At 43.9% G+C, this 26839-nt stretch overlaps 1 protein-coding gene across 2 annotated transcripts; it reads left to right on the forward strand.

The window, feature by feature from the left end:
• The first annotated feature begins 2741 nt into the window (after positions 1-2741).
• On the forward strand, positions 2742-23915 carry LOC124001624 (zinc finger and BTB domain-containing protein 17-like). Of its 2 annotated transcripts, XM_046308581.1 has the most exons (7): positions 2744-3256; positions 3646-3776; positions 3969-4145; positions 7694-7840; positions 10365-10476; positions 10694-10803; positions 22488-23915. In XM_046308581.1, exons 1-7 carry the CDS (start codon positions 2998-3000, stop codon positions 23415-23417), a joined length of 1866 nt encoding a protein of 621 aa, XP_046164537.1. In that variant the 5' UTR covers positions 2744-2997; the 3' UTR covers positions 23418-23915. The 2 variants fall into 2 exon arrangements, with proteins under 2 accessions (XP_046164538.1, XP_046164537.1); XM_046308582.1 differs by lacking the exons at positions 10365-10476; positions 10694-10803; positions 22488-23915 and having other exon boundaries at positions 2742-3256; positions 3969-5269; positions 7694-7824.
• The last annotated feature ends 2924 nt before the right edge of the window (positions 23916-26839 follow it).

Raw genomic sequence — 26839 nt, forward strand, 5'->3', positions numbered from 1 at the left:
TCAATTCCCATTATTAAAGTGGCTGGAGTTGAGTCAGTGTGTTGGCAGCAGCCACTTAATGTTAGGGGTGGCTGTTTAACAGTCTGATGGCCTTGAGATAGAAGCTGTTTTTCAGTCTCTCGGTCCCAGCTTTGATGCACCTGTACTGACCTCGCCTTCTGGACGATAGCGGGGTGAACAGGCAGTGGCTCGGGTGGTTGTTGTCCTAGATGATCTTTATGGCCTTCCTGTGACATCGGGTGGTGTAGGTGTCCTGGAGGGCAGGTAGTTTGCCCCCGGTGATGCGTTGTGCAGACCTCACTACCCTCTGGAGAGCCTTACGGTTATGGGCGGAGCAGTTGCCGTACCAGGCGGTGATACAGCCCGACAGGATGCTCTCGATTGTGCATCTGTAGAAGTTTGTGAGTGCTTTTGGTGACAAGCCGAATTTCTTCAGCCTCCTGAGGTTGAAGAGGCGCTGCTGCGCCTTCTTCATGAAGCTGTCTGTGTGGGTGGACCAATGCAGTTTGTCTGTGATGTGTACGCCGAGGAACTTAAAACTTACTACCCTCTCCACTACTGTTCCATCGATGCCGATAGGGGGGTGTTCCCTCTGCTTTTTCCTGAAGTCCACAATCATCTCCTTAGTTTTGTTGACTATGAGTGTCAGGTTATTTTCCTGACACCACACTCCGAGGGCCCTCACCTCCTCCCTGTAGGCTGTCTCGTCGTTGTTGGTAATCAAGCCTACCACTGTTGTGTCGTCCTCAAACTTGATGATTGAGTTGGAGGCGTGCGTGGCCACGCAGGTCGTGGGTGAACAGGGAGTACAGGAGAGGGCTCAGAACGCACCCTTGTGGGGCCCCAGTGTTGAGGATCAGCGGGGTGGAGATGTTGTTACCTACCCTCACCACCTGGGGGCAGCCCGTCAGGAAGTCCAGTACCCAGTTGCACAGGGCGGGATCGAGACCCAGGGTCTCGAGCTTGATGACGAGTTTGGAGGGTACTATGGTGTTAAATGCTGAGCTGTAGTCGATGAACAGCATTCTCACATAGGTATTCCTCTTGTCCAGATGGGTTAGGACAGAGTGCAGTGTGGTTGAGATGGCATCGTTTTGCATCATTGCCTGGTTCACCAACTACTTCTCTGATAGAGTTCAGTGTGTCAAATCGGAGGGTCTGCTGTCCGGACCTCTGGCAGTCTCTATGGGGGTGCCACAGGGTTCAATTCTTGGACCGACTCTCTTCTCTGTATACATCAATGAGGTCGCTCTTGCTGCTGGTGAGTCTCTGATCCACCTCTACGCAGACGACACCATTCTGTATACTTCCGGCCCTTCTTTGGACACTGTGTTAACAACCCTCCAGGCAAGCTTCAATGCCATACAACTCTCCTTCCTTGGCCTCCAATTGCTCTTAAATACAAGTAAAACTAAATGCATGCTCTTCAACCGATCGCTACCTGCACCTACCCACCTGTCCAACATCACTACTCTGGACGGCTCTGACTTAGAATACGTGGACAACTAGAAATACTTAGGTGTCTGGTTAGACTGTAAACTCTCCTTCCAGACCCATATCAAACATCTCCAATCCAAAGTTAAATCTAGAATTGGCTTCCTATTTCGCAACAAAGCATCCTTCACTCATGCTGCCAAACATACCCTTGTAAAACTGACCATCCTACCAATCCTCGACTTTGGCGATGTCATTTACAAAATAGCCTCCAATACCCTACTCAACAAATTGGATGCAGTCTATCACAGTGCAATCCGTTTTGTCACCAAAGCCCCATATACTACCCACCATTGCGACCTGTACGCTCTCGTTGGCTGGCCCTCGCTTCATACTCGTCGCCAAACCCACTGGCTCCATGTCATCTACAAGACCCTGCTAGGTAAAGTCCCCCCTTATCTCAGCTCGCTGGTCACCATAGCATCTCCCACCTGTAGCACACGCTCCAGCAGGTATATCTCTCTAGTCACCCCCAAAACCAATTCTTTCTTTGGCCGCCTCTCCTTCCAGTTCTCAGCTCTCTGCTGACTGGAACGAACTACAAAAATCTCTGAAAATGGAAACACTTATCTCCCTCACTAGCTTTAAGCACCAACTGTCAGAGCATCTTACAGATTACTGCACCTGTACATAGCCCACCTATAATTTATCCCAAACAACTACCTCTTTCCCAACTGTATTTAATTTATTTATTTTGCTTCTTTGCACCCCATTATTTTTATTTCTACTTTGCACATTCTTCCATTGCAAAACTACCATTCCAGTGTTTTACTTGCTATATTGTATTTACTTTGCCACCATGGCCTTTTTGCCTTTACCTCCCTTCTCACCTCATTTGCTCACATTGTATATAGACTTGTTTATACTGTATTATTGACTGTATGTTTGTTTTACTCCATGTGTAACTCTGTGTCGTTGTATCTGTCGAACTGCTTTGCTTTATCTTGGCCAGGTCGCAATTGTAAATGAGAACTTGTTCTCAACTTGCCTACCTGGTTAAATAAAGGTGAAATAAAAATTGTCTGTGGACCTATTTGGGCGGTAAGCAAATTGGAGTGGGTCTAGGGTGTCAGGTAGGGTGGAGGTGATATGGTCCTTGACTAGTCTCTCAAAGCACTTCATGATGACGGAAGTGAGTGCTAATTATATATTTCGTTTCCTTAGGGAGAAGGTTTTAATTGGGTAGGGTTAAACTTTAAACCTTCCTTATCTCTGATCCACACTCCAGACGGTGGCGGAAATGCATCATTAAAGTTGGTTGTCAACCACCATTTGGAAACCACTGAAGAAGAATCGTAAACGGAAGGGAACAGTAACAATTTTCAAGTTAGCGTTTTTTGTTGTTATTTAGACGTTTATTAACACCCTGGAACTCAATATGCCCCATTGAACTCCACAGCATCGCCTACTTACCCCATATAGTGTTTAATTCGCGTTTGAAACAGGACTTGGTTGATAGATGTTATCTAGGTAACGCGGACGTTGACTAGCTAGCTGCTAACAATGGCTAACTGTATGGTTTTTCACACTCAAATAGCCTCCATCATGGAGGTGTTAGCGAATGCAGCCGTGGCAGAAGTCTGTAAACTCGTAGACGACGACTATGCAGTGTTTCGTTTGGAAATAACTCAAAGCCAGAAAGAAAACAGGTCATTGCGGAGGAAACTACAGCTACTGGAACTGAAGGTGGCACGGGACCGCGTCCTCACCAGTCGCCCCAGTAGTGTCAAGATCCTCGACCGGTGCAGAGGAATGACAAGCGGTACATTTTGCAGAAGGTGGAGGCTGCGGGCCGGTCTCCCCGTTCACATCTGAGCATGTGTAACTTTAGATGTGTTAACCACATATGGCTGGTTAACCAGAATTCGGTCTTGATCATTATTTGGATATTAGGCAATACTTCTGTTTACTTAGCTAACTTGCAGAAAGACTATCATATTCTAACCATTCTTAATTTACTGCATTTCCCATTATTTACTCATTGATTATGTTCCATGCATTGTATTGTTTTCAATCTATAAATATTATATCAAGAAGCTATGGGAAGTGTTATTCTACATCCTTGCCAATTCTAGACAGTGTCAATAGTGTACAATATACCATTGCGCATTGACAGTACCTAACCGTCTTTCCCCCCAATCACTCTCTCAGGTGAAGGACATCTTACTGGAGGCCACGGGAGCTTTGTGAAGCCAGCAGGACACAATACATGGAGAGATGACCAACCAATCACTGTTGAGGAGGGGAGTGGAACCTCAACCCAGCACGTTATTGTGATAGAGGTTAGTGTAATATTATTACGTCAGAAAATAAAATGTGGACAGTTTATTTCATAAAGGCTCCCCTCAGCTATTTACTTGCTTACATGGACATACTTATTTATCTGCCATATGGGAGCTTGTGAGACTTCCTTATGACATTGTTATCCAATTCTACTCGTGTACTGGTAATAACATCCCCTCTCCTTATGTCAGTCAGCAGATGCAGAGGCTGCAAGTTCTGGGGTCAAGCAGGAGAGGTCTGTAGGAGAGGAGGACCCAAGACACAGAAAAGACATCCAGACTGGAGTGTCTGGAAAGCACCTTGTAGCCACCAAGGACCTTGCCACCACCACTGTGCCCCAGGCCTGGACCCAACCCAGCATCACAGAGGTCAGTGGAACGCCGAAGGCTGCCCTCAAGTCAGAGATGGACACCGAGATATTAATTGTAACACAAAGGCTCTTACACACAGGATCTGACCACAGATCAGACCCAGAGAGACTGGGGCTGGGGAGACTGGGCTGTCCTCCTGCTCCCAGCTCAGAGTATTTACCGGTATTTCACCAGAGCCAGAAGACGGTTCATTCCCGTGGAGATGGTGATGCGTTAGACACTGGTGGTGATGATCCGTCTTGTTCTTACACTACAGAGATTGACCCTGGCAACATATCCTTGGGTTTAGAGACACAGACTGATCTGTCCAGAGGGGACTGGAACCGGTACAGTAGTAGTGTATACTCTGAAGGGTGCCTAGATAAGAAAGGGGAGGTTATAGTGGTAGATGAAGTGACTGTGAAAGTGGAGGGTGATGCTTCTCCCATATGGAATGCAGATAGTCACCTAGGAGACGGACACTCACAGGGCAGAGATTTCTTAGATTACAGGGGAAGCTTAGAGACAAATCTAAATGTTGCCTCCCACTCCCCTTTACACACATTCAGGGATCGCAATCCTGCGTCCACATTGATGGCACCTTTCGCTTTACACAGCCATGTCCTTTCCGATCAGGTATTGAACTCAAACGACAGGGCTAGAGTCCCGGCTCAGGGAGTGGGAGCCACATCAGGCAATGGTAAAGAGAAACGGTTCCTCTGCATGTTCTGTAACAAAGGGTTCAGCTGCCCCCAAAAGCTAGAGATCCACCAGAGGGTCCACACAGGGGTAAAACCCTTCAGCTGTACCCAGTGTCATATGCACTTTTCTGTGGCTGGAAACCTGAAGAGGCACCAGAGGGTCCATACAGGGGTGAAACCCTTCAGCTGTACCCAGTGTCAAATGCACTTTGCTCAGGCTGGTGACCTGAAGAGGCACGAGAGGGTCCACACAGGGGAGAAACCCTTCAGCTGCCCCCAGTGTGAGAAGAGGTTCTCCCGTCAGCACCAGCTGAAGATGCACCTGAAGGTCCACACGGGAGAGAGGTCGTTCGCCTGTACACACTGCAGGAAGAGGTTCTCAGAGAGGAGCTACCTCAGGATACACCAGCAGAAAAACCATTCCACTCAATAACATAGAAGGTAACCATTCCATTTAATAGCTTCTGACGAAGATGCATTTATTGTTATCTGCTAAAAAGACCCACAGATGCATTTGGAATAACAAGCGTAACAGATTTCAGTATATATTGCAATAAGGCATAAAATGCATTTGTAAAGTATTCTGACCCCTTGACTTTTTCCGCATTTTGTTACTTATTCTAAAATGGATTAAATCAAAACTAATCTATACACAATAATGCATAATGACAAAGCGAAAACAGGTTTAGAATTTTTTGCAAATGTATTGTCAGGCCTTTATGGTAGAGTGGCCAGGCGGAAGCCACTCCTCAGTAAAAGGCACATGACAAACCGCTTGGAGTTTGCCGAAAAGGCACCTAAAGACTCTCAGACCATGAGAAACAAGATTCTCTGGTCAGATGAAACCAAGATTGAACTCTTTTGCCTGAAAGCCATCAGGATCAAGAAAGATGAACGGAGCAAAGTACAGAGAGATCCTTGATGAAAAACTGCTCCAGAGCGCCCAGGACCTCGAACTGGGGTGACGGTTCACCTTCCAACAGAACAATGACCCTAAGCACACAGCCAAGACAACACAGGATTGGCTTTGGGACAAGTCTCTGAATGTCCTTGAGTGGCCCAGCCAGAGCCCGGACTTGAATCTGATCAAACATCTCTTGAGAGACCAGGAAATAGCTGTGCAGCGATGCTCCCCATCCAACCTGACATAGCTTGAGATAATCTGCAGAGAGAAATGGGAGAAACTCTCCAAATACAGGTGTGCCAAGTTTGTACCTTCATATCCAAGAAGACTTGAGGCTGTAATCACTGCCAAAGGTGCTTCAACAAAGTACTGAGGAAAGGGTCTGGATACTTATGTAAATGTGATATGAGGGGTTTTTATATCAAGTTTGCAAGAAATGTAAAAAAAAAATGGTTTGTTTTGTCATTATGGTGTATTGTGTAGATTGAGGGGAAAAAACAATTTAATCCATTTTAGAACAGGGCTGTAGCGTAATAAAATGTGGAAAAAGTCAAGGGGTCTGAATACTTTCTGAATGCACTGTAAGCCTAAAGTCTGTTTCAAATTGTGTTTGTACTGTATAGGCTATATGATGTTCATGAAAGCATATTACATTACTTAAATTCAACTGCTTAATTTTTTCCCAAGACACTTTTTTAATGAGAAAATTAATGGAGTTCATCAAGTACATGCTGATTTTTTTTTTGAGATTTATGTTTTCATATGTTGTATTTAACTTGTTTGTTTAATAAACATAAAAATGGGACTTTTCATTCTGACATTCATTGAGACTCCCTTTAATACAAATCAGATCTGATCTCACCCTATTCTGCTTTTAAAACCAATAACACGGTTCATCACTAGTTAACAGTCAGTCATAATTATTGCTAAAACCCACCTATTTCTACAATTTCTCTTAATTTTTTATTTTAAATCTAACCATAGTACTAACCTCATGCCTAAACTTAAATTAAGACCAAAAAGCAAATGTTTAATTTTCATTCATTTTTATGGTTAATTGTGACTGTGTTAACTATTAATGACAAATATACACTTACTAAATATACCTACACTAACACCTACTGTACATGTCAAAATTGTTTAGTCAGGTTTGTCTGATGACTTGACTTATCATAGCTGACATCTTTACCCACAACATATTTATGTCCACCATGATGGGTTTAACAGCAATGAAGTCATTATGTAACTACAGTATAGGACTCAAACGTAGTGGGGATGGATAAACACTCGATGTTGGAAGTGTGTTTCTGTGTACACACCTGAATTTTTGATTCAAACGGGAAACTGGAAAGTGACAAACCGAGCAGCGTTGCAGTTCTTGACACACTGGTGCGCCTGGCACCTACTACCACACCCCGTTCATAGGCACTTTCACCCTCTGAATGGCACACATACACAATCCATGTCTCCGTTGTCTCAAAGCATAAAATGACTTATTTAACACTGATTGAAAGTGACGTCAATAAGGGATCAGACTTGACCAGGTGAAAGCTATGATCTCTTTTTGATGTCACATGTTAAATACACTTCAAATCAGTATAGATGAAGTGACAAGTTAAAGACTCTTCAGTACACATCACATACGACCCCTATTCGCATACACCTGACAGTGCTTTATAACCAATATACACTTACTAAATATACCTACACATACCCACACACGAACAAACACCTACTTTACACGTCAAAATAGTTTAGTCAGATTTGTCTGATGGTGACTTTTGACTATTTCCCCACAACATATTTATGTCCACCATGATGGGTTTAACAACAATGAAGTCATTCTGTAACTACAGTAGGACTCAAACGTAGTGGGGATGGATATACACTGTGTTTATTATCTGTGTGTACCTACCTGAGGAGTGTATGTCTGTGTAATCTGTGTCACCTCTCTCTTCAAGGAGGATGAGGAGGTACTGCTGGTGAAGGAGGAGGGCCTGGGGAACCCTGAGGAGACCATGGTCATGGAGGACAACCAGACTACACCACCTCCTGAACCCACAGAGGAACCAGCTGAGCAGCACAGGACCACACACAGTCTCACTGAGGTGAGCCCACTGTGAACTACTGTCTGAATTATATTTGGTCAGGGTCCGTATTCACGAAGCTTTTTTATTTTTTTATTAACAATGATTTATTTCCGTTAGGAAAATGTGGCACCGGACAATGTAACCGGGAAGATTTATTTACCGTCCATTTGAGAAAATTACCGGACCAATATGCCGTGGGTGTATAACCCATTAATATCCACCCACGTTGCTCAGAATGACATAAATCACATTTAGATTATGGTAATGCATCTTAACAGAACATGCAACTCATGTAGTGAAGCAGCCAAGAAAACAACATTTTCAAACATTCGCCAAAATGCAATTCGTGGGAAAACACCATTGCTAATATGGTTAGGATTGTGGCGTCTGGACAATAAAAGAAAGTTGATATAAAAACGAATAGAAAAGGAGAGAAATGGCTAAGTGGTGGGTCCAATAAGAAAAGAAAATGCAAGATAAATTAGCCAAAATGATATATACTGAACCAAAATATAAAATGCAACATCTAAAGTGTTGCTCCCATTTTTCATTAGCTAAAATAAATGATTCCAGAAATGTTCCATATGCACAAAATTAGTTTACATCCCTGTTAGTGAGCATTTCTCCTTTGCCAATATAATCCATCCACCTGACAGGTGTGGCATATCAAGAAGCTGATTAAACAGCATGACCATTACACAGGTTCGCATTGTGCTGGGGACAATAAAAGGCCATTCTAAAATGTGCCGTTTTGTCACACAACACAATGCCACAGATGTTTTGAGGGAGCGTGCAATTGGAATTGACAGTTTCTAAATGAACCTTATAAGCCACTCCCCTTACTTTGGGTGAGTAAGATGTTAAATGTATTTCTCCATCCCAATCTTTTAAAATTTCTTCCATGTCTTGTCCCATTAAATGAGTTTCTTGCAACAGGGCCATGACCAATGTTCCCTCAAAAAAAATTGGGCACTGAGCAAATTTCAGGTCTGCTGAGTGCAAGCTTGAGCATTAAAAATTCTGTGCAATTTCCAGCACGCTGGAACACTGAGGCTGTACCTGCTTTATGGTACAGTTTAACAGTGGCCATGTAGGCTACTGTGGCTATTTGATCATAATGTAGACCTACCAGAGTGGCCTACCATCAAAAACAATGGAGAAAAAATGCATCCCATAACATTTTAACATGTTAATAGCTATTCTATCATTCAGCCTACAGTAGCAGCCAATGTGTGGTGTTCAAAGCCTACATTCCATGAGAAAAACATGCAGGGCCTGACATTAACCTGTTTATCCACTTGTCCTTCAGACAAGGAGGTGACTGAAAATGTTGTGTTTGATGCAAGAAACCACTTTACAAAATAAAAAGCATTATTATTCCCATACCATTATTACAGAGAATCACACAAACGATGCTACCCTCTGCCTATTGTCTACTTAGCTTATTAGGGCTCCCGAGTGGCGCAGCGGTCTAAGTGACTGCATCTCAGTGCTAGAGGCATCACTACAGACCCTGGCTCGATTCCAGGCTGTATCACAACCGACCGTGATTGGAGTCCCATAGGGCGGCCCACATTTGGCCCAGTGTCGTCCGGGTTAGTCTCGGGGAGCTGCCCTGGCAGCCTCGGGAAGCTGCTGGACATGCAGCTGAGGGAACATTAGCTATGACACATTTGAATTTATTTAGGTAATTAAATATTTGTTTCCTTTTAATGCGATGTGCCATAAACTTCACATTCCATGAAATGATGTTCAATTCAGAAAATGAATTCTGTGTATTGGCCATGGAAAAAAATATATATATATACACATCTAAAAAATGTATGGCTGTAGTACCATAGGATGAACCATAGAGTGGGCTCTCATGCCACGTTAAAACAACTCGGAACTGGGAACTCGGACAACTCAGACTTCCGATTTAAGTGCATCCGGTCATCCAACCCTGAATTCCAACTCGGGTCTCTTTCTAGAGCTCCGACTTTCCGACCTGAATATCACTGATGTCATGATTTGACCTCATATTTTCCCAATTGTTTTGAATGTGGCATCAGAGTCGGAGTGATCTAGGATCCTTTTTTCCTTTAAGATAATAATGAATAAGATTAGTTGGAAAGATCCTAGATCAGCACTCCTACTCTAAGACTCTTTGTGAATAAGGACCCAGGTCTTGATTTATTTTGTATTAAGTGTGGTACCATGCCTTTGAATTATCAAACCATTAAAGGGAAGTTAGAGGTAATTTTGTGAACCAGTGCTAACTAGCTTAGCGGCAAACACTGGAAATCTTCCGGTACAGCTAGAAAACTAGTTAGCATTGGTTCGCTGAATTACCTCTTAACTGCCTGCATACTGGACACAGAGACAATAATGGTATCCACAAGTTCATCTGATTCATCTCTTTAAAGAGTGTCATGTAATCAAGTCAACTAACATGTTTGCATAGTACTCATGGCAATCCCTCAGTGCTCAATCAGAAGATTCTCCATAGCAGGGTGCTCATATCAGATTTCTTGATCCAACATCCTCTCACTATCTCTTACAGTCAGTAGACATGGAGAATGGGAAGCCTGATCTGTTGATAGTCAAAGTGGAGACAATAGAAGACGAACCAGAGAGCATTGATCTGCTGAGTGGACTAAAAATGGGGGAGCAAGGTAAGAGAGAAATAAATATAGCCTACACACAGTACAGATCTTCAATGGGAATAGTGATGCATCTGGTTATTATTTTCTTCATTTATAAAATACAATCAATACAACTTATGTTCACACACATCATTTATGTACTTGACCAGGACATTGACTCAAACTCCATATTTAGAGTTTTCTCTGCCATGTTTGTAAATGTCTATTTTGTAACTTCTTCCTGCAGGTGGTTGGCTGGAGCCTAACAAGGGAGACTGGGCAGCCATCTTGGAATCCCAGACGGGCACAGCCAAGGGCCCAGGGGACCATATCACTGAGCAGGGCGAGATAGTGGAGGTCAGTGGATGGTACAGCGTCCTCAACTCTGGCCTGGGGAACAACACTATTAGCCACAATTCCCAAAAATATTCCTAGTAGTCTACACACAATACCCCATAATGCCAAAGTGAAAACAGGTTTTTAGAAATCTTTGTAAATTTAATACAAATAAAAAATAGATACCTTCTTTATATAAGTATTCAAACCCTTTGCTATTAGACTCGAAATTGAGCTCAGGTGCATTCTGTTTCCATTAACATCTCTAGGGTAGGAATTTTGGATGAAAAGCGTGCCCAAATTAAACTGCCTTGTTACTCAGGCCCAGAAAATTGGATATGCATATTGGTAGATTTGGATAGAAAACTCTCTAAAGTTTCCAAAACTGTTAAAATGGTGTCTGTGAGTATAACAGAACTGATTTAGCTGGCGAAAACCTGAGAAAAATCAATTCAGGAAGTAGGATTATTTGTTGTGTTTGTAGTTTTCTATTCAATGCCATTACAGTATCCATTGACTTAGGACTCAAATTGCAGTTCCTATGCCTTCCACTAGATTACATTTACATTTAAGTCATTTAGCAGACGCTCTTATCCAGAGCGACTTACAAATGGGTGCATTCACCTTATGACATCCAGTGGAACAACCACTTTACAATAGTGCATCTAAATATTTTAAGGGGGGGGTGGGAAGGATTACTTTATCCTATCCTAGGTATTCCTTAAAGAGGTGGGGTTTCAGGTGTCTCCGGAAGGTGGTGATTGACTCCGTTGTCCTGGCGTCGTGAGGGAGTTTGTTCCACCATTGGGGAGCCAGAGCAGCGAACAGTTTTGACTGAGCTGAGCGGGAACTGTACTTCCTCAGTGGTAGGGAGGCGAGCAGGCCAGAGGTGGATGAACGCAGTGCCCTTATTTGGGTGTAGGGCCTGATCAGAGCCTGGAGGTACTGAGGTGCCGTTCCCCTCACAGCTCCGTAGGCAAGCACCATGGTCTTGTAGCGGATGCGAGCTTCAACTGGAAGCCAGTGGAGAGAGCGGAGGAGCGGGGTGACGTGAGAGAACTTGGGAAGGTTGAACACTAGACGGGCTGCGGCGTTCTGGATGAGTTGTAGGGGTTTAATGGCACAGGCAGGGAGCCCAGCCAACAGCGAGTTGCAGTAATCCAGACGGGAGATGACAAGTGCCTGGATTAGGACCTGCGCCGCTTCCTGTGTGAGGCAGGGTCGTACTCTGCGGATGTTGTAGAGCATGAACCTACAGGAACGGGCCACCGCCTTGATGTTAGTTGAGAACGACAGTTTGTTGTCCAGGATCACGCCAAGGTTCTTAGCGCTCTGGGAGGAGGACACAATGGAGTTGTCAACCATGATGGCGAGATCATGGAACGGGCAGTCCTTCCCCGGGAGGAAGAGCAGCTCCGTCTTGCCGAAGTTCAGCTTGAGGTGGTGATCCGTCATCCACACTGATATGTCTGCCAGACATGCAGAGATGCGATTCGCCACCTGGTCATCAGAAGGGGGAAAGGAGAAGATTAATTGTGTGTCGTCTGCATAGCAATGATAGGAGAGACCATGTGAGGTTATGACAGAGCCAAGTGACTTGGTGTATAGCGAGAATAGGAGAGGGCCTAGAACAGAGCCCTGGGGGACACCAGTGGTGAGAGCGCGTGGTGAGGAGACAGATTCTCGCCACGCCACCTGGTAGGAGCGACCTGTCAGGTAGGACGCAATCCAAGCGTGGGCCGCGCGGGAGATGCCCAACTCGGAGAGGGTGGAGAGGAGGATCTGATGGTTCACAGTATCGAAGGCAGCCGATAGGTCTAGAAGGATGAGAGCAGAGGAGAGAGAGTTAGCTTTAGCGGTGCGGAGCGCCTCCGTGATACAGAGAAGAGCAGTCTCAGTTGAATGACTAGTCTTGAAACCTGACTGATTTGGATCAAGAAGGTCATTCTGAGAGAGATAGCGGGAGAGCTGACCAAGGACGGCACGTTCAAGAGTTTTGGAGAGAAAAGAAAGAAGGGATACTGGTCTGTAGTTGTTGACATCGGAGGGATCGAGTGTAGGTTTTTTCAGAAGGGGTGCAACTCTCGCTCTCTTGAAGACGGAAGGGACGTAGCCAGCGGTCAGGGATAAGTTGATGAGCGAGGTGAGGTAAGGGAGAAGGTCTCCGGAAATGGTCTGGAGAAGAGAGGAGGGGATAGGGTCGAGCGGGCAGGTTGTTGGGCGGCCGGCCGTCACAAGACGCGAGATTTCATCTGGAGAGAGAGGGGAGAAAGAGGTCAGAGCACAGGGTAGGGCAGTGTGAGCAGAACCAGCGGTGTTGTTTGACTTAGCAAACGAGGATCGGATGTCGTCGATCTTCTTTTCAAAATGGTTGACGAAGTCATCTGCAGAGAGGGAGGAGGGGGGAGGGGGAGGAGGATTCAGGAGGGAGGAGAATGTGGCAAAGAGCTTCCTAGGGTTAGAGGCAGATACTTGGAATTTAGAGTGGTAGAAAGTGGCTTTAGCAGCAGAGACAGAGGAGGAAAATGTAGAGAGGAGGGAGTGAAAGGATGCCAGGTCCGCAGGGAGGCGAGTTTTCCTCCATTTCCGCTCGGCCTTCCGGAGCCCTGTTCTGTGAGCTCGCATTGAGTCGTCAAGCCACGGAGCGGGAGGGGAGGACCGAGCCGGCCTGGAAGATAGGGGACATAGAGAGTCAAAGGATGCAGAAAGGGAGGAGAGGAGGGTTGAGGAGGCAGAATCAGGAGATAGGTTGGAGAAGGTTTGAGCAGAGGGAAGAGATGATAGGATGGAAGAGGAGAGAGTAGCGGGGGAGAGAGAGCGAAGGTTGGGACGGCGCGATACCATCCGAGTAGGGGCAGTGTGGGAAGTGTTGGATGAGAGCGAGAGGGAAAAGGATACAAGGTAGTGGTCGGAGACTTGGAGGGGAGTTGCAATGAGGTTAGTGGAAGAACAGCATCTAGTAAAGATGAGGTCGAGCGTATTGCCTGCCTTGTGAGTAGGGGGAAGGTGAGAGGGTGAGGTCAAAGAGGAGAGGAGTGGAAAGAAGGAGGCAGAGAGGAATGAGTCAAAGGTAGACGTGGGGAGGTTAAAGTCGCCCAGAACTGTGAGAGGTGAGCCGTCCTCAGGAAAGGAGCTTATCAAGGCATCAAGCTCATTGATGAACTCTCCGAGGGGACCTGGAGGGCGATAAATGATAAGGATGTTAAGCTTGAAAGGGCTGGTAACTGTGACAGCATGAAATTCAAAGGAGGCGATAGACAGATGGGTAAGGGGAGAAAGAGAGAATGACCACATGGGAGAGATAAGGATCCCTATGCCACCACCCCGCTGACCAGAAGCTCTCGGGGTGTGCGAGAACACGTGGGCGGACGAAGAGAGAGCAGTAGGAGTAGCAGTGTTATCTGTGGTGATCCATGTTTCTGTCAGTGCCAAGAAGTCGAGGGACTGGAGGGAGGCATAGGCTGAGATGAACTCTGCCTTGTTGGCTGCAGATCGGCAGTTCCAGAGGCTACCGGAGACCTGGAACTCCACGTGGGTCGTGCGCGCTGGGACCACCAGATTAGGGTGGCAGCGGCCACGCGGTGTGGAGCGTTTGTATGGTCTGTGCAGAGAGGAGAGAACAGGGATAGACAGACACATAGTTGACAGGCTACAGAAGAGGCTACGCTAATGCAAGGAGATTGGAATGACAAGTGGACTACACGTCTCGAATGTTCAGAAAGTTAAGCTTACGTAGCAAGAATCTTATTGACTAAAATTATTAAAAATGATACAGTACTGCTGAAGTAGGCTAGCTGGCAGTGGCTGCGTTGTTGACTTTGTAGGCTAGCTGACAGTGGCTGCGTTGTTGACACTACACTAATCAAGTCGTTCCGTTGAGTGTAGTAGTTTCTACAGTGCTGCTATTCGGGGCTAGCTGGCTAGCTAGCAGTGTTGATTACGTTACGTTGCGTTAAAAGAACGACAATAGCTGGCTAGCTAACCTAGAAAATCGCTCTAGACTACACAATTATCTTTGATACACAGACGGCTATGTAGCTAGCTATGTAGCTAGCTACGATCAAACAAATCAAACCGTTGTGCTGTAATGAAATTAAATGAAAAATGTGATACTACCTGTGGAGCGAAGCGGAATGCGACCGGGTTGTTGAGTGCGGAAGTTCTATTCAGTAGACGTTGGCTAGCTGTTGGCTAGCTAGCAGTGTCTCCTACGTTAAGGACGACAAATAGCTGGCTAGCTAACCTCGGTAAATTAAGATAATCACTCTAAGACTACACGCTCTAAACTACACAATTATCTTGGATACGAAGACAGCAAAGACAACTATGTAGCTAGCTAACACTACACTAATCAAGTCGTTCAGTTGAGTGTAATAGTTTCTACAGTGCTGCTATTCGGTAGACGGTGGACGTTTGCTAGCTGGCTAGCTGCTGGGCAGATAGCAGTGTAGACTACGTTAGGACGACGAAATACGAAGTTGCAATAGAAGTGCTGACTGTTTCACTTTGTTGTCCTCTCTTTTCCTTTTTCTTCTGTCCTTCTTTTGTCCTTATTTTGTCTTCCTTTCTTCTGTTAACTAGATATTTTTTGTTGTTATTCTTTGTAAGCTAGCTAGCTTCTTCCAGGAGAGTCCCTAGCAACTGCTTAGCAACAAGTAAACAATTCTGCTAGCAATTCACCTAGCTAAGATAACTGTACAATTTTATGAAAAAAATAGTTAATTTTTCAAAAGCCTGTCTTGTTTAGTTTGTTCCTTGTTTTGTCTTCTATTGAGTCTTGCAGTTTTCTCTTGATTTTTTCGATGTACTTCACTCTAAAAAAACATTTAAATCTCAATAAATACAGGAGCTCATTTTTCAGCAGCTGCTCAATTTAGAACTCCTAGATGTCAAGAGTCTTTAGAAATTTCAGTTTCAGGAATGTATTCTGAAAAATAATGGAGTAAGAGCAGTCTGAATGAGTGGACCCTGCTGTGTCACAGAGCATTTTCATGCGAGTGACCGAGAGAGTGCCTTTCTTCTTTACCTTTTATATTGACGACGTTATTGTCTGGTTGAAATATTATCGATTATTTAGGATAAAAACAACCAGAGGATTGAATATAAACATCGTTTGACATGTTTCTATGAACTTTACTGATGCAATTTGGATATTTTGTCTGCCTGTTGTGACTGCGTTTGAGCCTGTGGATTACTGAAGAAAACGCACGAACAAAACTGAGGTTTTTGGATATAAAGAGAGACTTTATTGAACAAAAGGAACATTTATTGAATAAATGAATGTCTTCTGAGTGCAACCATATGAGGATCATCAATGGTAAGTGATTCATTTTTATCTCTATTTCTGACTTGTGTAACTGTTCTTCTTGGCTGTTTACTGTTTGTAATGATTTGTCTGCTGGGCGATGTTCTCAAATAATCATAAGGTATGCTTTCGTCGTAAAGCATTTTTGAAATCTGACACTGGTTTGATTCACAAGAAGTTAATCTTTAAACCTATGTAAAATCGTTGTATATTTTCTGAATTTTTATAATGAGTATTTCTGTATTTGAATTTGGCGCTCTGCAATCTCACTGGATGTTGGCCAGGTGGGACGCTAGCGTCCACATACCCTAGAGAGGTTTTAATCATCCTTGATGTTTCTACTTCATTGGAGTCCACATGTGTTAAATTCAATTGATTGGACATGATTTGGAAAGGCACACATCTGTCTATATAAGGTACCACAGTGGACAGTGCATGTCAGAGCAAAAACCAAGCCATGAGGTCGAAGGAATTATCCGTAATGTGTCGAGGCGCAGATCTGGGAAAGGGTATCAAAACATTTCAGCAGCATTGAATTTCACCAAGAACACAGAGGCCTCCATCATTCTTAAATGCAAGAAGTTTGGAACCACCAAGACCCTTCCTAGAGCTGGCCGACCGGACAAACAGAGCAATCGTGGAAGAAGGGCCTTGGTCTGGGAGGTAACCAAGAGCCCTATGGTTACTCTGACAGAGTTCTAGAGTTCCTCTGTGGAGGTTGAAGAACCTTCCAGAAGGACAACCATCTTTGCAGCACTCCACCAATCAGGCCTTTATGGTAGAGTGGCCAGACAGAAGCCACTCCTCAGTAAAAGGCACATGACAGCCCGCTCTGACCATAAGAAACAAGATTCTCTTGTCTGATGAAACCAAGATTGAACTCTTTGGCCTAAATGCCAAGAGTCACGTTTGGAGGAAACCTGGCACCATCCCTACGGTGAAGCATGGTGGTGGCAGCATCATTCTGTGGGGATGTTTTTCAGCGGCAGTGACTGGGAGACTAGTCAGGATTGAGAGAAAGATGAACAGAGCAAAGTACAGAGAGATCCTTGATGAAAACCTGCTCCAGAGCGCTCAGGACCTCAGACTGGGTCGACAGTTCACCTTCCAACAGGACAACGACCCTAAGCACACAGCCAAGGCAACGCAGGAGTGGCTTCGGGACAAGTCTCTGAATGTCCTTGAGTGGCCCAGTCAGAGCCCGGACTTGAACCCGATCTAAAATAGCTGTGCAGCGACGCTCCCCATCCAACCTGACCGAGCTTGAGAGGATCTGCAGAGAATAATGGGAGAAACTCCCCAAATACAGGTGTGCCAAGCATCATACCCAAGAGGCTGTAATCGCTGCCAACGGTGCTTCAACAACGTACTGAGTAAAGGGTCTGAATACTTAGGTAAATGTGATATTTCAGTTTTTAAAATAAATTAACAAAAATGTCTTAACCTGTTTTTGCTTTGTCATTATGGGGTCTTGTGTGTAGATTGATGAGGGAAAAAAACATGTTAGAATAAGGCTGTAACCTAACAATGTGGAAAAAGTCAAGGGATCTGAATACTTTCCGAAGGCACTGTGTTCCCTACAGGTTATATCCGTTCAGTCTTACCTACAGTTGAAGTCGGAAGTTTACATACACTTAGATTGGAGTCATTAAAACTCGTTTTTCAACCACTCCACAAATTTCTTGTTAACAAACTATAGTTTTGGCAAGTCGGTTAGGTCATCTACTTTGTGCATGACACAAGTCATTTTCCCAACAGTTGTTTACAGTCAGATTATTTCACTTATAATTCACTGTGTCACAATTCCAATGGACCAGAAGTTTACATACACTAAGTTGGCTAGAGATGAACGTACTTTGTTGTGAAAAGTGCAAATCAATCCCAGAACAACAGCAAAGGACCTTGTGAAGATGCTGGAGGAAACAGGCACAAAATAATATATATCCACAGTCAAACAAGCCCTATATCAACATAACCTAAAAGGCCGCTCGGCAAGGAAGAAGCCACTGCTACAAAAACGCCATAAAAAAGCCAGACTACAGTTTGCAACTGCACATGGGCACAAAGATTGTACTTTTTGGAGAAATGTCCTCTGGTCTGATGAAACAAAAATAAAACTTTTTGGCCATAATGACCATCCTTACATTTGGAGGAAAAAGGGGGAGGCTTGCAAGCTGAAGAACACCATCCCAACCGTGAAGCACAGGGGTGGCAGCATCATGTTGTGGTGGTGCTTTGCTGCAAGAGGGACTGGTGCACTTCACAAAATAGATGGCATCATGAGGATGGAAAATTACGTGGATATATTGAAGCAACATCTCAAGACATCAGTCAGGAAGTTAAAGCTTGGTCGCAAATGGGTCTTCCAAATGGACTATGAACCCAAGCATACTTCCAAAGTTGCGGCAAAATGGCTAAAGGACAACAAAGTCCAGTCATTAGTGGCCATCACAAAGCCCTGACCTCAATCCCATGGAACATTTGTGTGCAGAACTGATAAAGCGTGTGCGAGCGAGGAGGCCTACAAACCTGACTTACAGTGTCTTGCGAAAGTATTCGGCCCCCTTGAACTTTGCGACCTTTTGCCACATTTCAGGCTTCAAACATAAAGATATAAAACTGTACTTTTTGTGAAGAATCAACAACAAGTGGGACACAATCATGAAGTGGAACGATATTTATTGGATATTTCAAACTTTTTTAACAAATCAAAAACTGAAAAATTGGGCGTGCAAAATTATTCAGCCCCCTTAAGTTAATACTTTGTATCGCCACCTTTTGCTGCGATTACAGCTGTAAGTCGCTTGGGGAATGTCTCTATCAGTTTTGCACATCGAGAGACTGAAATTTTTTCACATTCCTCCTTGCAAAACAGCTCGAGCTCAGTGAGGTTGGATGAAGAGCATTTTTATGAACAGCAGTTTTTAGTTCTTTCCACAGATTCTCGATTTGGATTCAGGTCTGGACTTTGACTTGGCCATTATAACACCTGGATATGTTTATTTTTGAACCATTCCATTGTAGATTTTGCTTTATGTTTTGGATCATTGTCTTGTTGGAAGACAAATCTCCGTCCCAATCTCAGGTCTTTTGCAGACTCCATCAGGTTTTCTTCCAGAATGGTCCTGTATTTGGCTCCATCCATCTTCCCATCAATTTTAACCATCTTCCCTGTCCCTGCTGAAGAAAAGCAGGCCCAAACCATGATGCTGCCACCACCATGTTTGACAGTGGGGATGGTGTGTTCAGGGTGATGAGCTGTGTTGCTTTTACGCCAAACATAACGTTTTGCATTGTTGCCAAAAAGTTCAATTTTGGTTTCATCTGACCAGAGCACCTTCTTCCACATTTGGTGTGTCTCCCAGGTGGCTTGTGGCAAACTTTAAAAGACACTTTTTATGGATATCTTTAAGAAATGGCTTTCTTCTTGCCACTTCCATAAAGGCCAGATTTGTGCAATATACGACTGATTGTTGTCCTATGGACAGATTCTCCCACCTCAGCTGTAGATCTCTGCAGTTCATCCAGAGTGATCATGGGCCTCTTGGCTGCATCTCTGATCAGTCTTCTCCTTGTATGAGCTGACGGCCAGGTCTTGGTAGATTTGCAGTGGTCTGATACTCCTTCCATTTCAATATTATCGCTTGCACAGTGCTCCTTGGGATGTTTAAAGCTTGGGAAATCTTTTTGTATCCAATTCCGGCTTTAAACTTCTTCACAACAGTATCTCGGACCTGCCTGGTGTGTTCCTTGTTCTTCATGATGCTCTCTGCGCTTTTAACAGACCTCTGAGACTATCACAGTGCAGGTGCATTTATACAGAGACTTGATTACACACAGGTGTATTGTATTTATCATCATTAGTCATTTAGGTCAACATTGGATCATTCAGAGATCCTCACTGAAATTCTGGAGAGAGTTTGCTGCACTGAAAGTAAAGGGGCTGAATAATTTTGCACGCCCAATTTTTCAGTTTTTGATTTGTTAAAAAAGTTTGAAATATCCAATAAATGTCGTTCCACTTCATGATTGTGTCCCACTTGTTGTTGATTCTTCACAAAAAAATACAGTTTTATATCTTTATGTTTGAAGCCTGAAATGTGGCAAAAGGTCGCAAAGTTCAAGGGGGCCGAATACTTTCGCAAGGCACTGTAGTTACACCAGCTCTGTCAGGAGGAATGGGCCAAAATTCACCCAACTTATAATAATAATAATAATATATGCCATTTAGCAGACGCTTTTATCCAAAGCGACTTAACTTATTGTGGAAAGCTTGTGTAAGGATACCTGAAATGTTTGACCCAAGTTAAACAATTTAAAGGCAATGCTACCAAATACTACTTGAGTGTATAAAACTTCTGACCCACTGGGAATGTGATGAAAGAAATAAAAGCTGAAATAAATCGTTCTCTACTATTATTCTGACATTTAACATTTAACATTCTTAAAATAAAGTGGTGATCCTAACTGACCTAAGACAGGGAATTTTTACGAGGATTATATGTCAGGAATTGTGAAAAACTGAGTTTAAATGTATTTGGCTAAGGTGTATGTAAACTTCCGACTTCAACTGTACCTACACGTATAGTACTACAGTATTTTATATTATAATTAACTGTGTATACTACAGGAAATACTACAGTAAAGTCAACAAAAACACTACAGTGAATACTATAGTATTTATTACTATACTATAGTACTTTTTCATGTGGGGGATCAGGATGAGACATAGATTTGGTCCGCGGGGACGGGGAGGTGTCCGCATGCAGCTGGAGAGAACAGACCTGGCTTGCTCCTTCCTGCTCCTATAGTTGTGATTCGGAGAGAATGAGCCCCAACAGGTGCTGCCTTCAGCCTGCCTTCTATATAATCTATCAACTGGAACATGGATCCTGGGACAACACAGACACTCTCTGGTCTTTGTCCACCTCACACTCTCCTAATGTTATACCAGATCTCAGACAATGCCAGTGCCTCAACACTAAATGGCTACACAAGTCCACAGACAAATGACAGTAGTAGAGACGTAAATCAGTAAAGGTGACAGCGCCAAAGACAAGCACTTCCCGTGTTCATTCTGTGAGAAAGCTTTCAGTTTCCCCAAACAGGTGGAGATCCACCAGAATGCACACGGGGGTGAACCGTTCAGCTGCCACCTGTGCGGGGACAGTTTTTCCGACTTGTTCAACCTGGAGAGGCACCAGAAGGTCCACACGGGAGAAACCCTACAGCTGCCCCCAATCTGAGAATAGGTTCCCCCATCAACACCAGCTGAAGATGCACCTGAAGGTCCACACTGGAGAGAGACCATTTGCCTGTACTCACTGCAGGAAGAGTTTCTCAGAGAGGAGCTACCTCAGGATACACCAGCAGAAAATGCACACGGCCCATGAGTATAGTGACATGTAATGTAGTACTAGTTAGTTAATTCTGTCATTTTGGATGTAGAGGGAACTGGATGAGAAGAACTGAGGAAAGAATGAGTATGATGAGGCAGAGTAGATAAGGTGATGGTGTCTGTAAAAATGATTCACTAAAGAAAGTGACACTGTGTCCCTTTAGGTTTATACCTTTATAATGGAGAAATGATCGTGCAGTCAAAAACATGAGATATTTAGATATATTTTCTCACTGAGGTTAGAATAATACTTTGAAATTGGGAAAATGATAATACCCTTTTAGTCTAAGAGCTGTTTTGGTGGGATAGAGTTTTGGCCCTGCCTGGTGACAGCACCAGGTGGTAAATTAGTGTATAGACCAATAAGAGAGCGCCAAACCTCTCTGCCAACAACAGCTAGTTTTCCCCTCACCACTCCCAGACAGTCGTAGTTCAATTCTTGCTTGAGAAATTGCTCTTGGCTAAGAAGCTATTTTTGACCTTTTGAAAACAATCACAGTAAGCATTGGACCTTTAATTAATGTTCACTGGACATAAAGTAGTGACGCTGTGTGTAATGTCATGTTGAACCTTTTCCAAACTATTCCAAAATTAATTTTATCAAAGAGAAGTTACCAGATTTACAGGAAGTGTTACCATAGTGAATAAAGTTATTCTACTTCACATGTATCATTTTGTGAAATAAAAGTACAACATTATGTGAGTGTATGACCATTTTGTTGAATTTAAATACAAAATTGACTCGGTTATTTTTGTATTATTGCCGGGACTGAGTTTCTCTTATCTCAGTCGAACCAAAACATTTTACTTAATTCTTGAATCAACACGTGGACATTTTGTTTATAGTAAACTTGAATGGGTCAATATTGTTAGGTCCTTAAATCACAGTGTTAAAGATAGGCTTGACTGTGGTTAACATTTTATAATATCATGTTTCTGTGTGTACAGCAAAGAGTTTCTTATATAAACATTTATGTTCTTTTGTACAATTTGTGTTTACAGTCTGCAGTCCATGAGGACCTGCTGATGTCCGGTGTTGCTGACGGGAGAGACTGGACCTCTGTAGCGGCTGGTCACAAACCCTGGCCCCGGATAAGGACCCTGGATCAGGAGCTGTCACTGTTCCTTCCCGAGTCGCAACTAGGACCAAACCAAGAGGGACAGAGACTCCACCACCACACAGAACACAACCAGTGGACAGGTGGACTGAATAACCTCAGTCCTGGTGGTCATCAGAGAGACAGAGGCTCCAGTCAGGGATCCAGTCTGCAGCCCAGACCCTTCTCTTCACAGTCTCAGTGCAGGGATGAAGCAGGGCCTGGGGCTGATAGAGATAGACCCTCCTGTTCCTATGATACAAACACCACAGTATCCATGATGAACAGAGCAGGTCACCCTGGGCGTCAGCCTTCACAGAGCGTGGTGGGAGACCCCCCTGGTGGTGGTCTTTCAGGAAGTCTGTCTTCAGGGTCTCGTCTAATGCCTGGTGACTGGGTTCATAGAAAGCCTGGGTCTAGCCTTCCTCAGCTACCTCATGGTTACCCCACAAATACAGACAGGGTCAGGATGGACGTTCACCACGAGAAGTACCTAGCCTATAACACAGCACACAATCCCAACAACATTCAAACAATGGCTAGAGGTCAAGGAGGGAGCTCAAAGACTAACCACCTGAGGGTGGTGGCTCCTGCTTCTACCGCCTCTGGTGTCATTGGGTCACAACGTGGGAGGCCGAGCATTAGGACGGACGCCGACAAGCCGTACGCCTGCCTCACCTGTGGGAAGCGTTTCGCTGAGGCAAACTATGTGAAGAAGCACCAGACTGTTCACACCAAGGAGAGGCCCTTTAAGTGTAAGCTGTGTTACAAGAGCTTCTCCTTCCAGAATAACCTTATCAGACACAGGAGTGTCCACAATGGGAAGAAATCATAGAAGTGTATGAGTTTTACGCAGGGGATATCTGGGAACCATTGTTTAGCTGACATACACTACATGACCGGTATGTGGACACCCCTTCAAATTGGTGACAGGTGTTTACAATCGAGCACACAGGACATGCAATCTCCAAAGACAAATATTGGCAGTAGAATGGCCCATACTGAAGATTTGTGACCTTCAACATGGCACCATCATAGGATGCCTCGGTTCCAAGAAGTCAGTTCATCACGTTTCTGCCCATTTAGAGCTGCCTCGGTCAACTGTAAGTGCTGTGATTGTGAAGTGGAAATGTCTAGGAGCATCAACAACACAGCCACGAAGTAGTAGGCCACACAAGCTCACAGAACGGGACTGGCGAGTGCTGAAGATCGTAGCTCATAAAAATTGTCTGTCCTCTGTTGCAACACTCACTACCGAGTTCCAGACTGCCTCTGGAAGGAAGAACGTCGGGAGCTTCATGATATGGGTTTCCATGGCTGAGCAGCTGCACACCACCCTAAGATCACCATGCGCAATGCCAAGCGTCGGCTGGAGTGGTGTAAAGCACGCCGCCATTTGACTCTGGAGCAGTGGAAATGCGTTCTCTGGAGTGTTGAATCTGGCAGTCCAATGGATGAATCTGGGTTTTGCAGATGCAGGGAGAACGCTACCTGCCCGAATGCATAGTGCCCACTGTAAAGTTTGGTGGAGGGGAAATAATGGTCTGGGGCTGTTTATGGTTTGGGCTCCTTAGCTCCAGTGAAGGTAAATCTTAACGCTACAGCATGCAATGACATTGTAGGCAATTATGTGCTTTGTGGCAACAGTTTGTGGAAGGCTCTTTCCTGTTTCAGCATTACAATGCCCCTGTGCACAAAGCGAGGTCCATACAGAAATGTTTTGTCAAGATCGGTGTGGGAGAACTTGACAGGCCTGCACAGATCCCTGACCTCAACCCCTTAGAACACCTTTGGGATGAATTGGAACACCGATTGCGAGCCAGGCCTAAACGCCAAACATAGATACAGGACCTCACTAATGCTTTTGTGGCTGAATGGAAGAAAGTCCCTGCAGCAATGTCCCAACATCTAGTGGAAAAGCCTTCCCAGGAGAGTGGAGGCTGTTATAGCAGCAAAGGGGGGGACCAACTCCATATTAATGCCCATGATTTTGGATTAAGATGTTCAACGAGTAGGTGTCCACATACTTTTGGTCATGTAGTGTATTATAGTTATGTGTAGTGTACTTGGGTAAGAGTTTTTTTTTTATTACTAAGTCCCTCGATTGAGCCTCTGGGTACACTCATATTCTTACATGATACAGACTTGTTTGGTGTGCTAGCATAGCCAAAACACTGTCATTGAAGTGTAACACAACATGTCCTCTCTGAATTTGGTTTTGCCTATGTTCTATTCAAAACAAATATAATGCCCCCCCCCAACATTATTCGGCATAATCAGGTGGTACCTGTTCCTTTATGTACTAAAAAAATAGGTGATCAAATCTGTTAATAAATGAGAAATCATGTTGTCATGCCTTTTTTATTTGCCTGTGTATCATTTAGAATAAAAATTGGCCTCGGCTTCCTTCGAACCTATAGGTTTCTGTCCTTGACACTGATGGGATCTAACCAGCCATTCTTATTAGGTCATTTACTGTAATTTTTCCACCACATTTGTAGTGAAAGAAAGTGACCAGTCAGCCATATTGGCACTCCCTAGTATGAATGAACGGAATCCTACAGTATTTCAATTACATGTATTACTTCTTTTTTTTGTGGGGAGAGTAACATTAGTCACCTGAAAAAATTATACTTCAGGAAAATGCTATATTTTTGTTTTAACTCACATATTCATTTAAAAGTATGAATTAAGGGGTCTGTAATATACAAAACGTGGCAAAAATGAATGTAGATAATAATAAATCATTCTATAGCTTCCAAAATATTTTTTACAATGAAGGAGGCACGGTGCCTTCAACATGGCAGGTAGCCTAGTGGTTAGAGCGTTGGGCAAGTGAACGAAAGGTTGCAATATCGAATCTCCGAGATGACAAGTTAAAAGTCATTCTGCCCCTGAACAAGGCAGTTAGGTCGTCATTGTAAATAAGAATTTGTTCTTAATTGACTTGCCTAGTTAAAGGTTCAAAATAATTAATAAACACAGCGCCCTCTACAGTATTCTAGAGTGCGTTCATAAATTTAGTCTGGCTATCTACTCCATTTTCCAGAGCACTTTCGTCTGACAGTGTGCTAGAGCGCAGAATATGAATTTACTAACACGCAACACCCGATGAATATGATGTTTAATCGTTATCTCAGCTTTTCATTTCCTTAACTGGTCATACTGATTCAGTGCTGATTTTAGCATGTACATCTTGGTGGGGCAAACAAAAAGAAATTGGTGGGATGCATGCCAGCAAAGCCACTACACAACACTAAACAATACATTAATTGCAATATAAAGTTGACAAAAGGTGCCCACAAACTGTTAGGGCCTACATAAAGCTGTCCCAACACCTTACCACCACTACACCTGGCTATCAGCTGAGCCTCGTCTGGCAACGAAACAGTTAATTCAACCTCATTTACTGCCTTTAAAAAACACATAGCTGATATGGCTGACTTGCTTAAACAAGTGTGGTTTCTACTGACAACTGAGATGTACAAACACTGACATAAGGGGACGACAAGCGGCTAAGAGGCAATCCGTAATTTCAATTAAGACATTAATGAGCGAGCAAGGATGGATGTAGTCAATATAAATATTTGTTCAGCACTTTCGAAATGTACAGCGACAGAATTCAGAACATGGGCCGTTCTTAGTGTTCTCCCTGTACCTGTACACCAAGTCAGAACTGTAGGATAAATAAAGGGGGCATTTAAGCAGGCAATGAAAGCTCTTACAATATTCAATGATTACATTTCTCTAAAACAGGTTATAAAACATGTGCACCACCAAGTCAGAACAGTAGGTGAAATTTTTAAAAGTTATTTGTGAAGCATATGGGCTACTAACAGCTTACTACAGAACATACACTTAGTATTAGTTTCTGTGCTACAGTATACATATCTCCCTGGCATATTACAAAATTTATGCAGCAGCATACAAGACATTTTTGTACTTACCTTGTGCTGTTCTCACTTGAACAGGAAGGTGGCGCGGCGGTCTTTCGTAGGCAAATTTTGTCAAAGTCTGTGATTATCTGGATTTATGGTGCTTTCAAGACAACTGGGAACTCTGAAAAAAACAAGGTTGAATCATGACGACGTCAGTGATCTTCAGGTCGTAGCTCTAAAAAGAGACCCGAGTTCCCAACTTACAATTCCGAGTTGGATGACCGTTCAAAATGTATTTTCCCATTCCGAGCTCATTCTTTCCTGAGTTCCCAGTTGTCTTGAACTCACTGAAGTCAGATTCCCAGTTCTGAGTTAAGTT

Source organism: Oncorhynchus gorbuscha, linkage group LG17, assembly GCF_021184085.1.
Source record: "Oncorhynchus gorbuscha isolate QuinsamMale2020 ecotype Even-year linkage group LG17, OgorEven_v1.0, whole genome shotgun sequence".
In the NCBI taxonomy this organism is placed as follows: domain Eukaryota; kingdom Metazoa; phylum Chordata; class Actinopteri; order Salmoniformes; family Salmonidae; genus Oncorhynchus; species Oncorhynchus gorbuscha.

Bases quoted from the DNA above. Each gene is read 5' to 3' on its own strand.
- LOC124001624 (XM_046308581.1), top strand. From the start codon at position 2,998: ATGGCTAACTGTATGGTTTTTCACACTCAAATAGCCTCCATCATGGAG. The intron at 4,146-7,693 runs GTCAGTGGAACG...TCTCTCTTCAAG, and splicing joins CCCAACCCAGCATCACAGAG to GAGGATGAGGAGGTACTGCT. The intron at 7,841-10,364 runs GTGAGCCCACTG...TATCTCTTACAG, and splicing joins CCACACACAGTCTCACTGAG to TCAGTAGACATGGAGAATGG.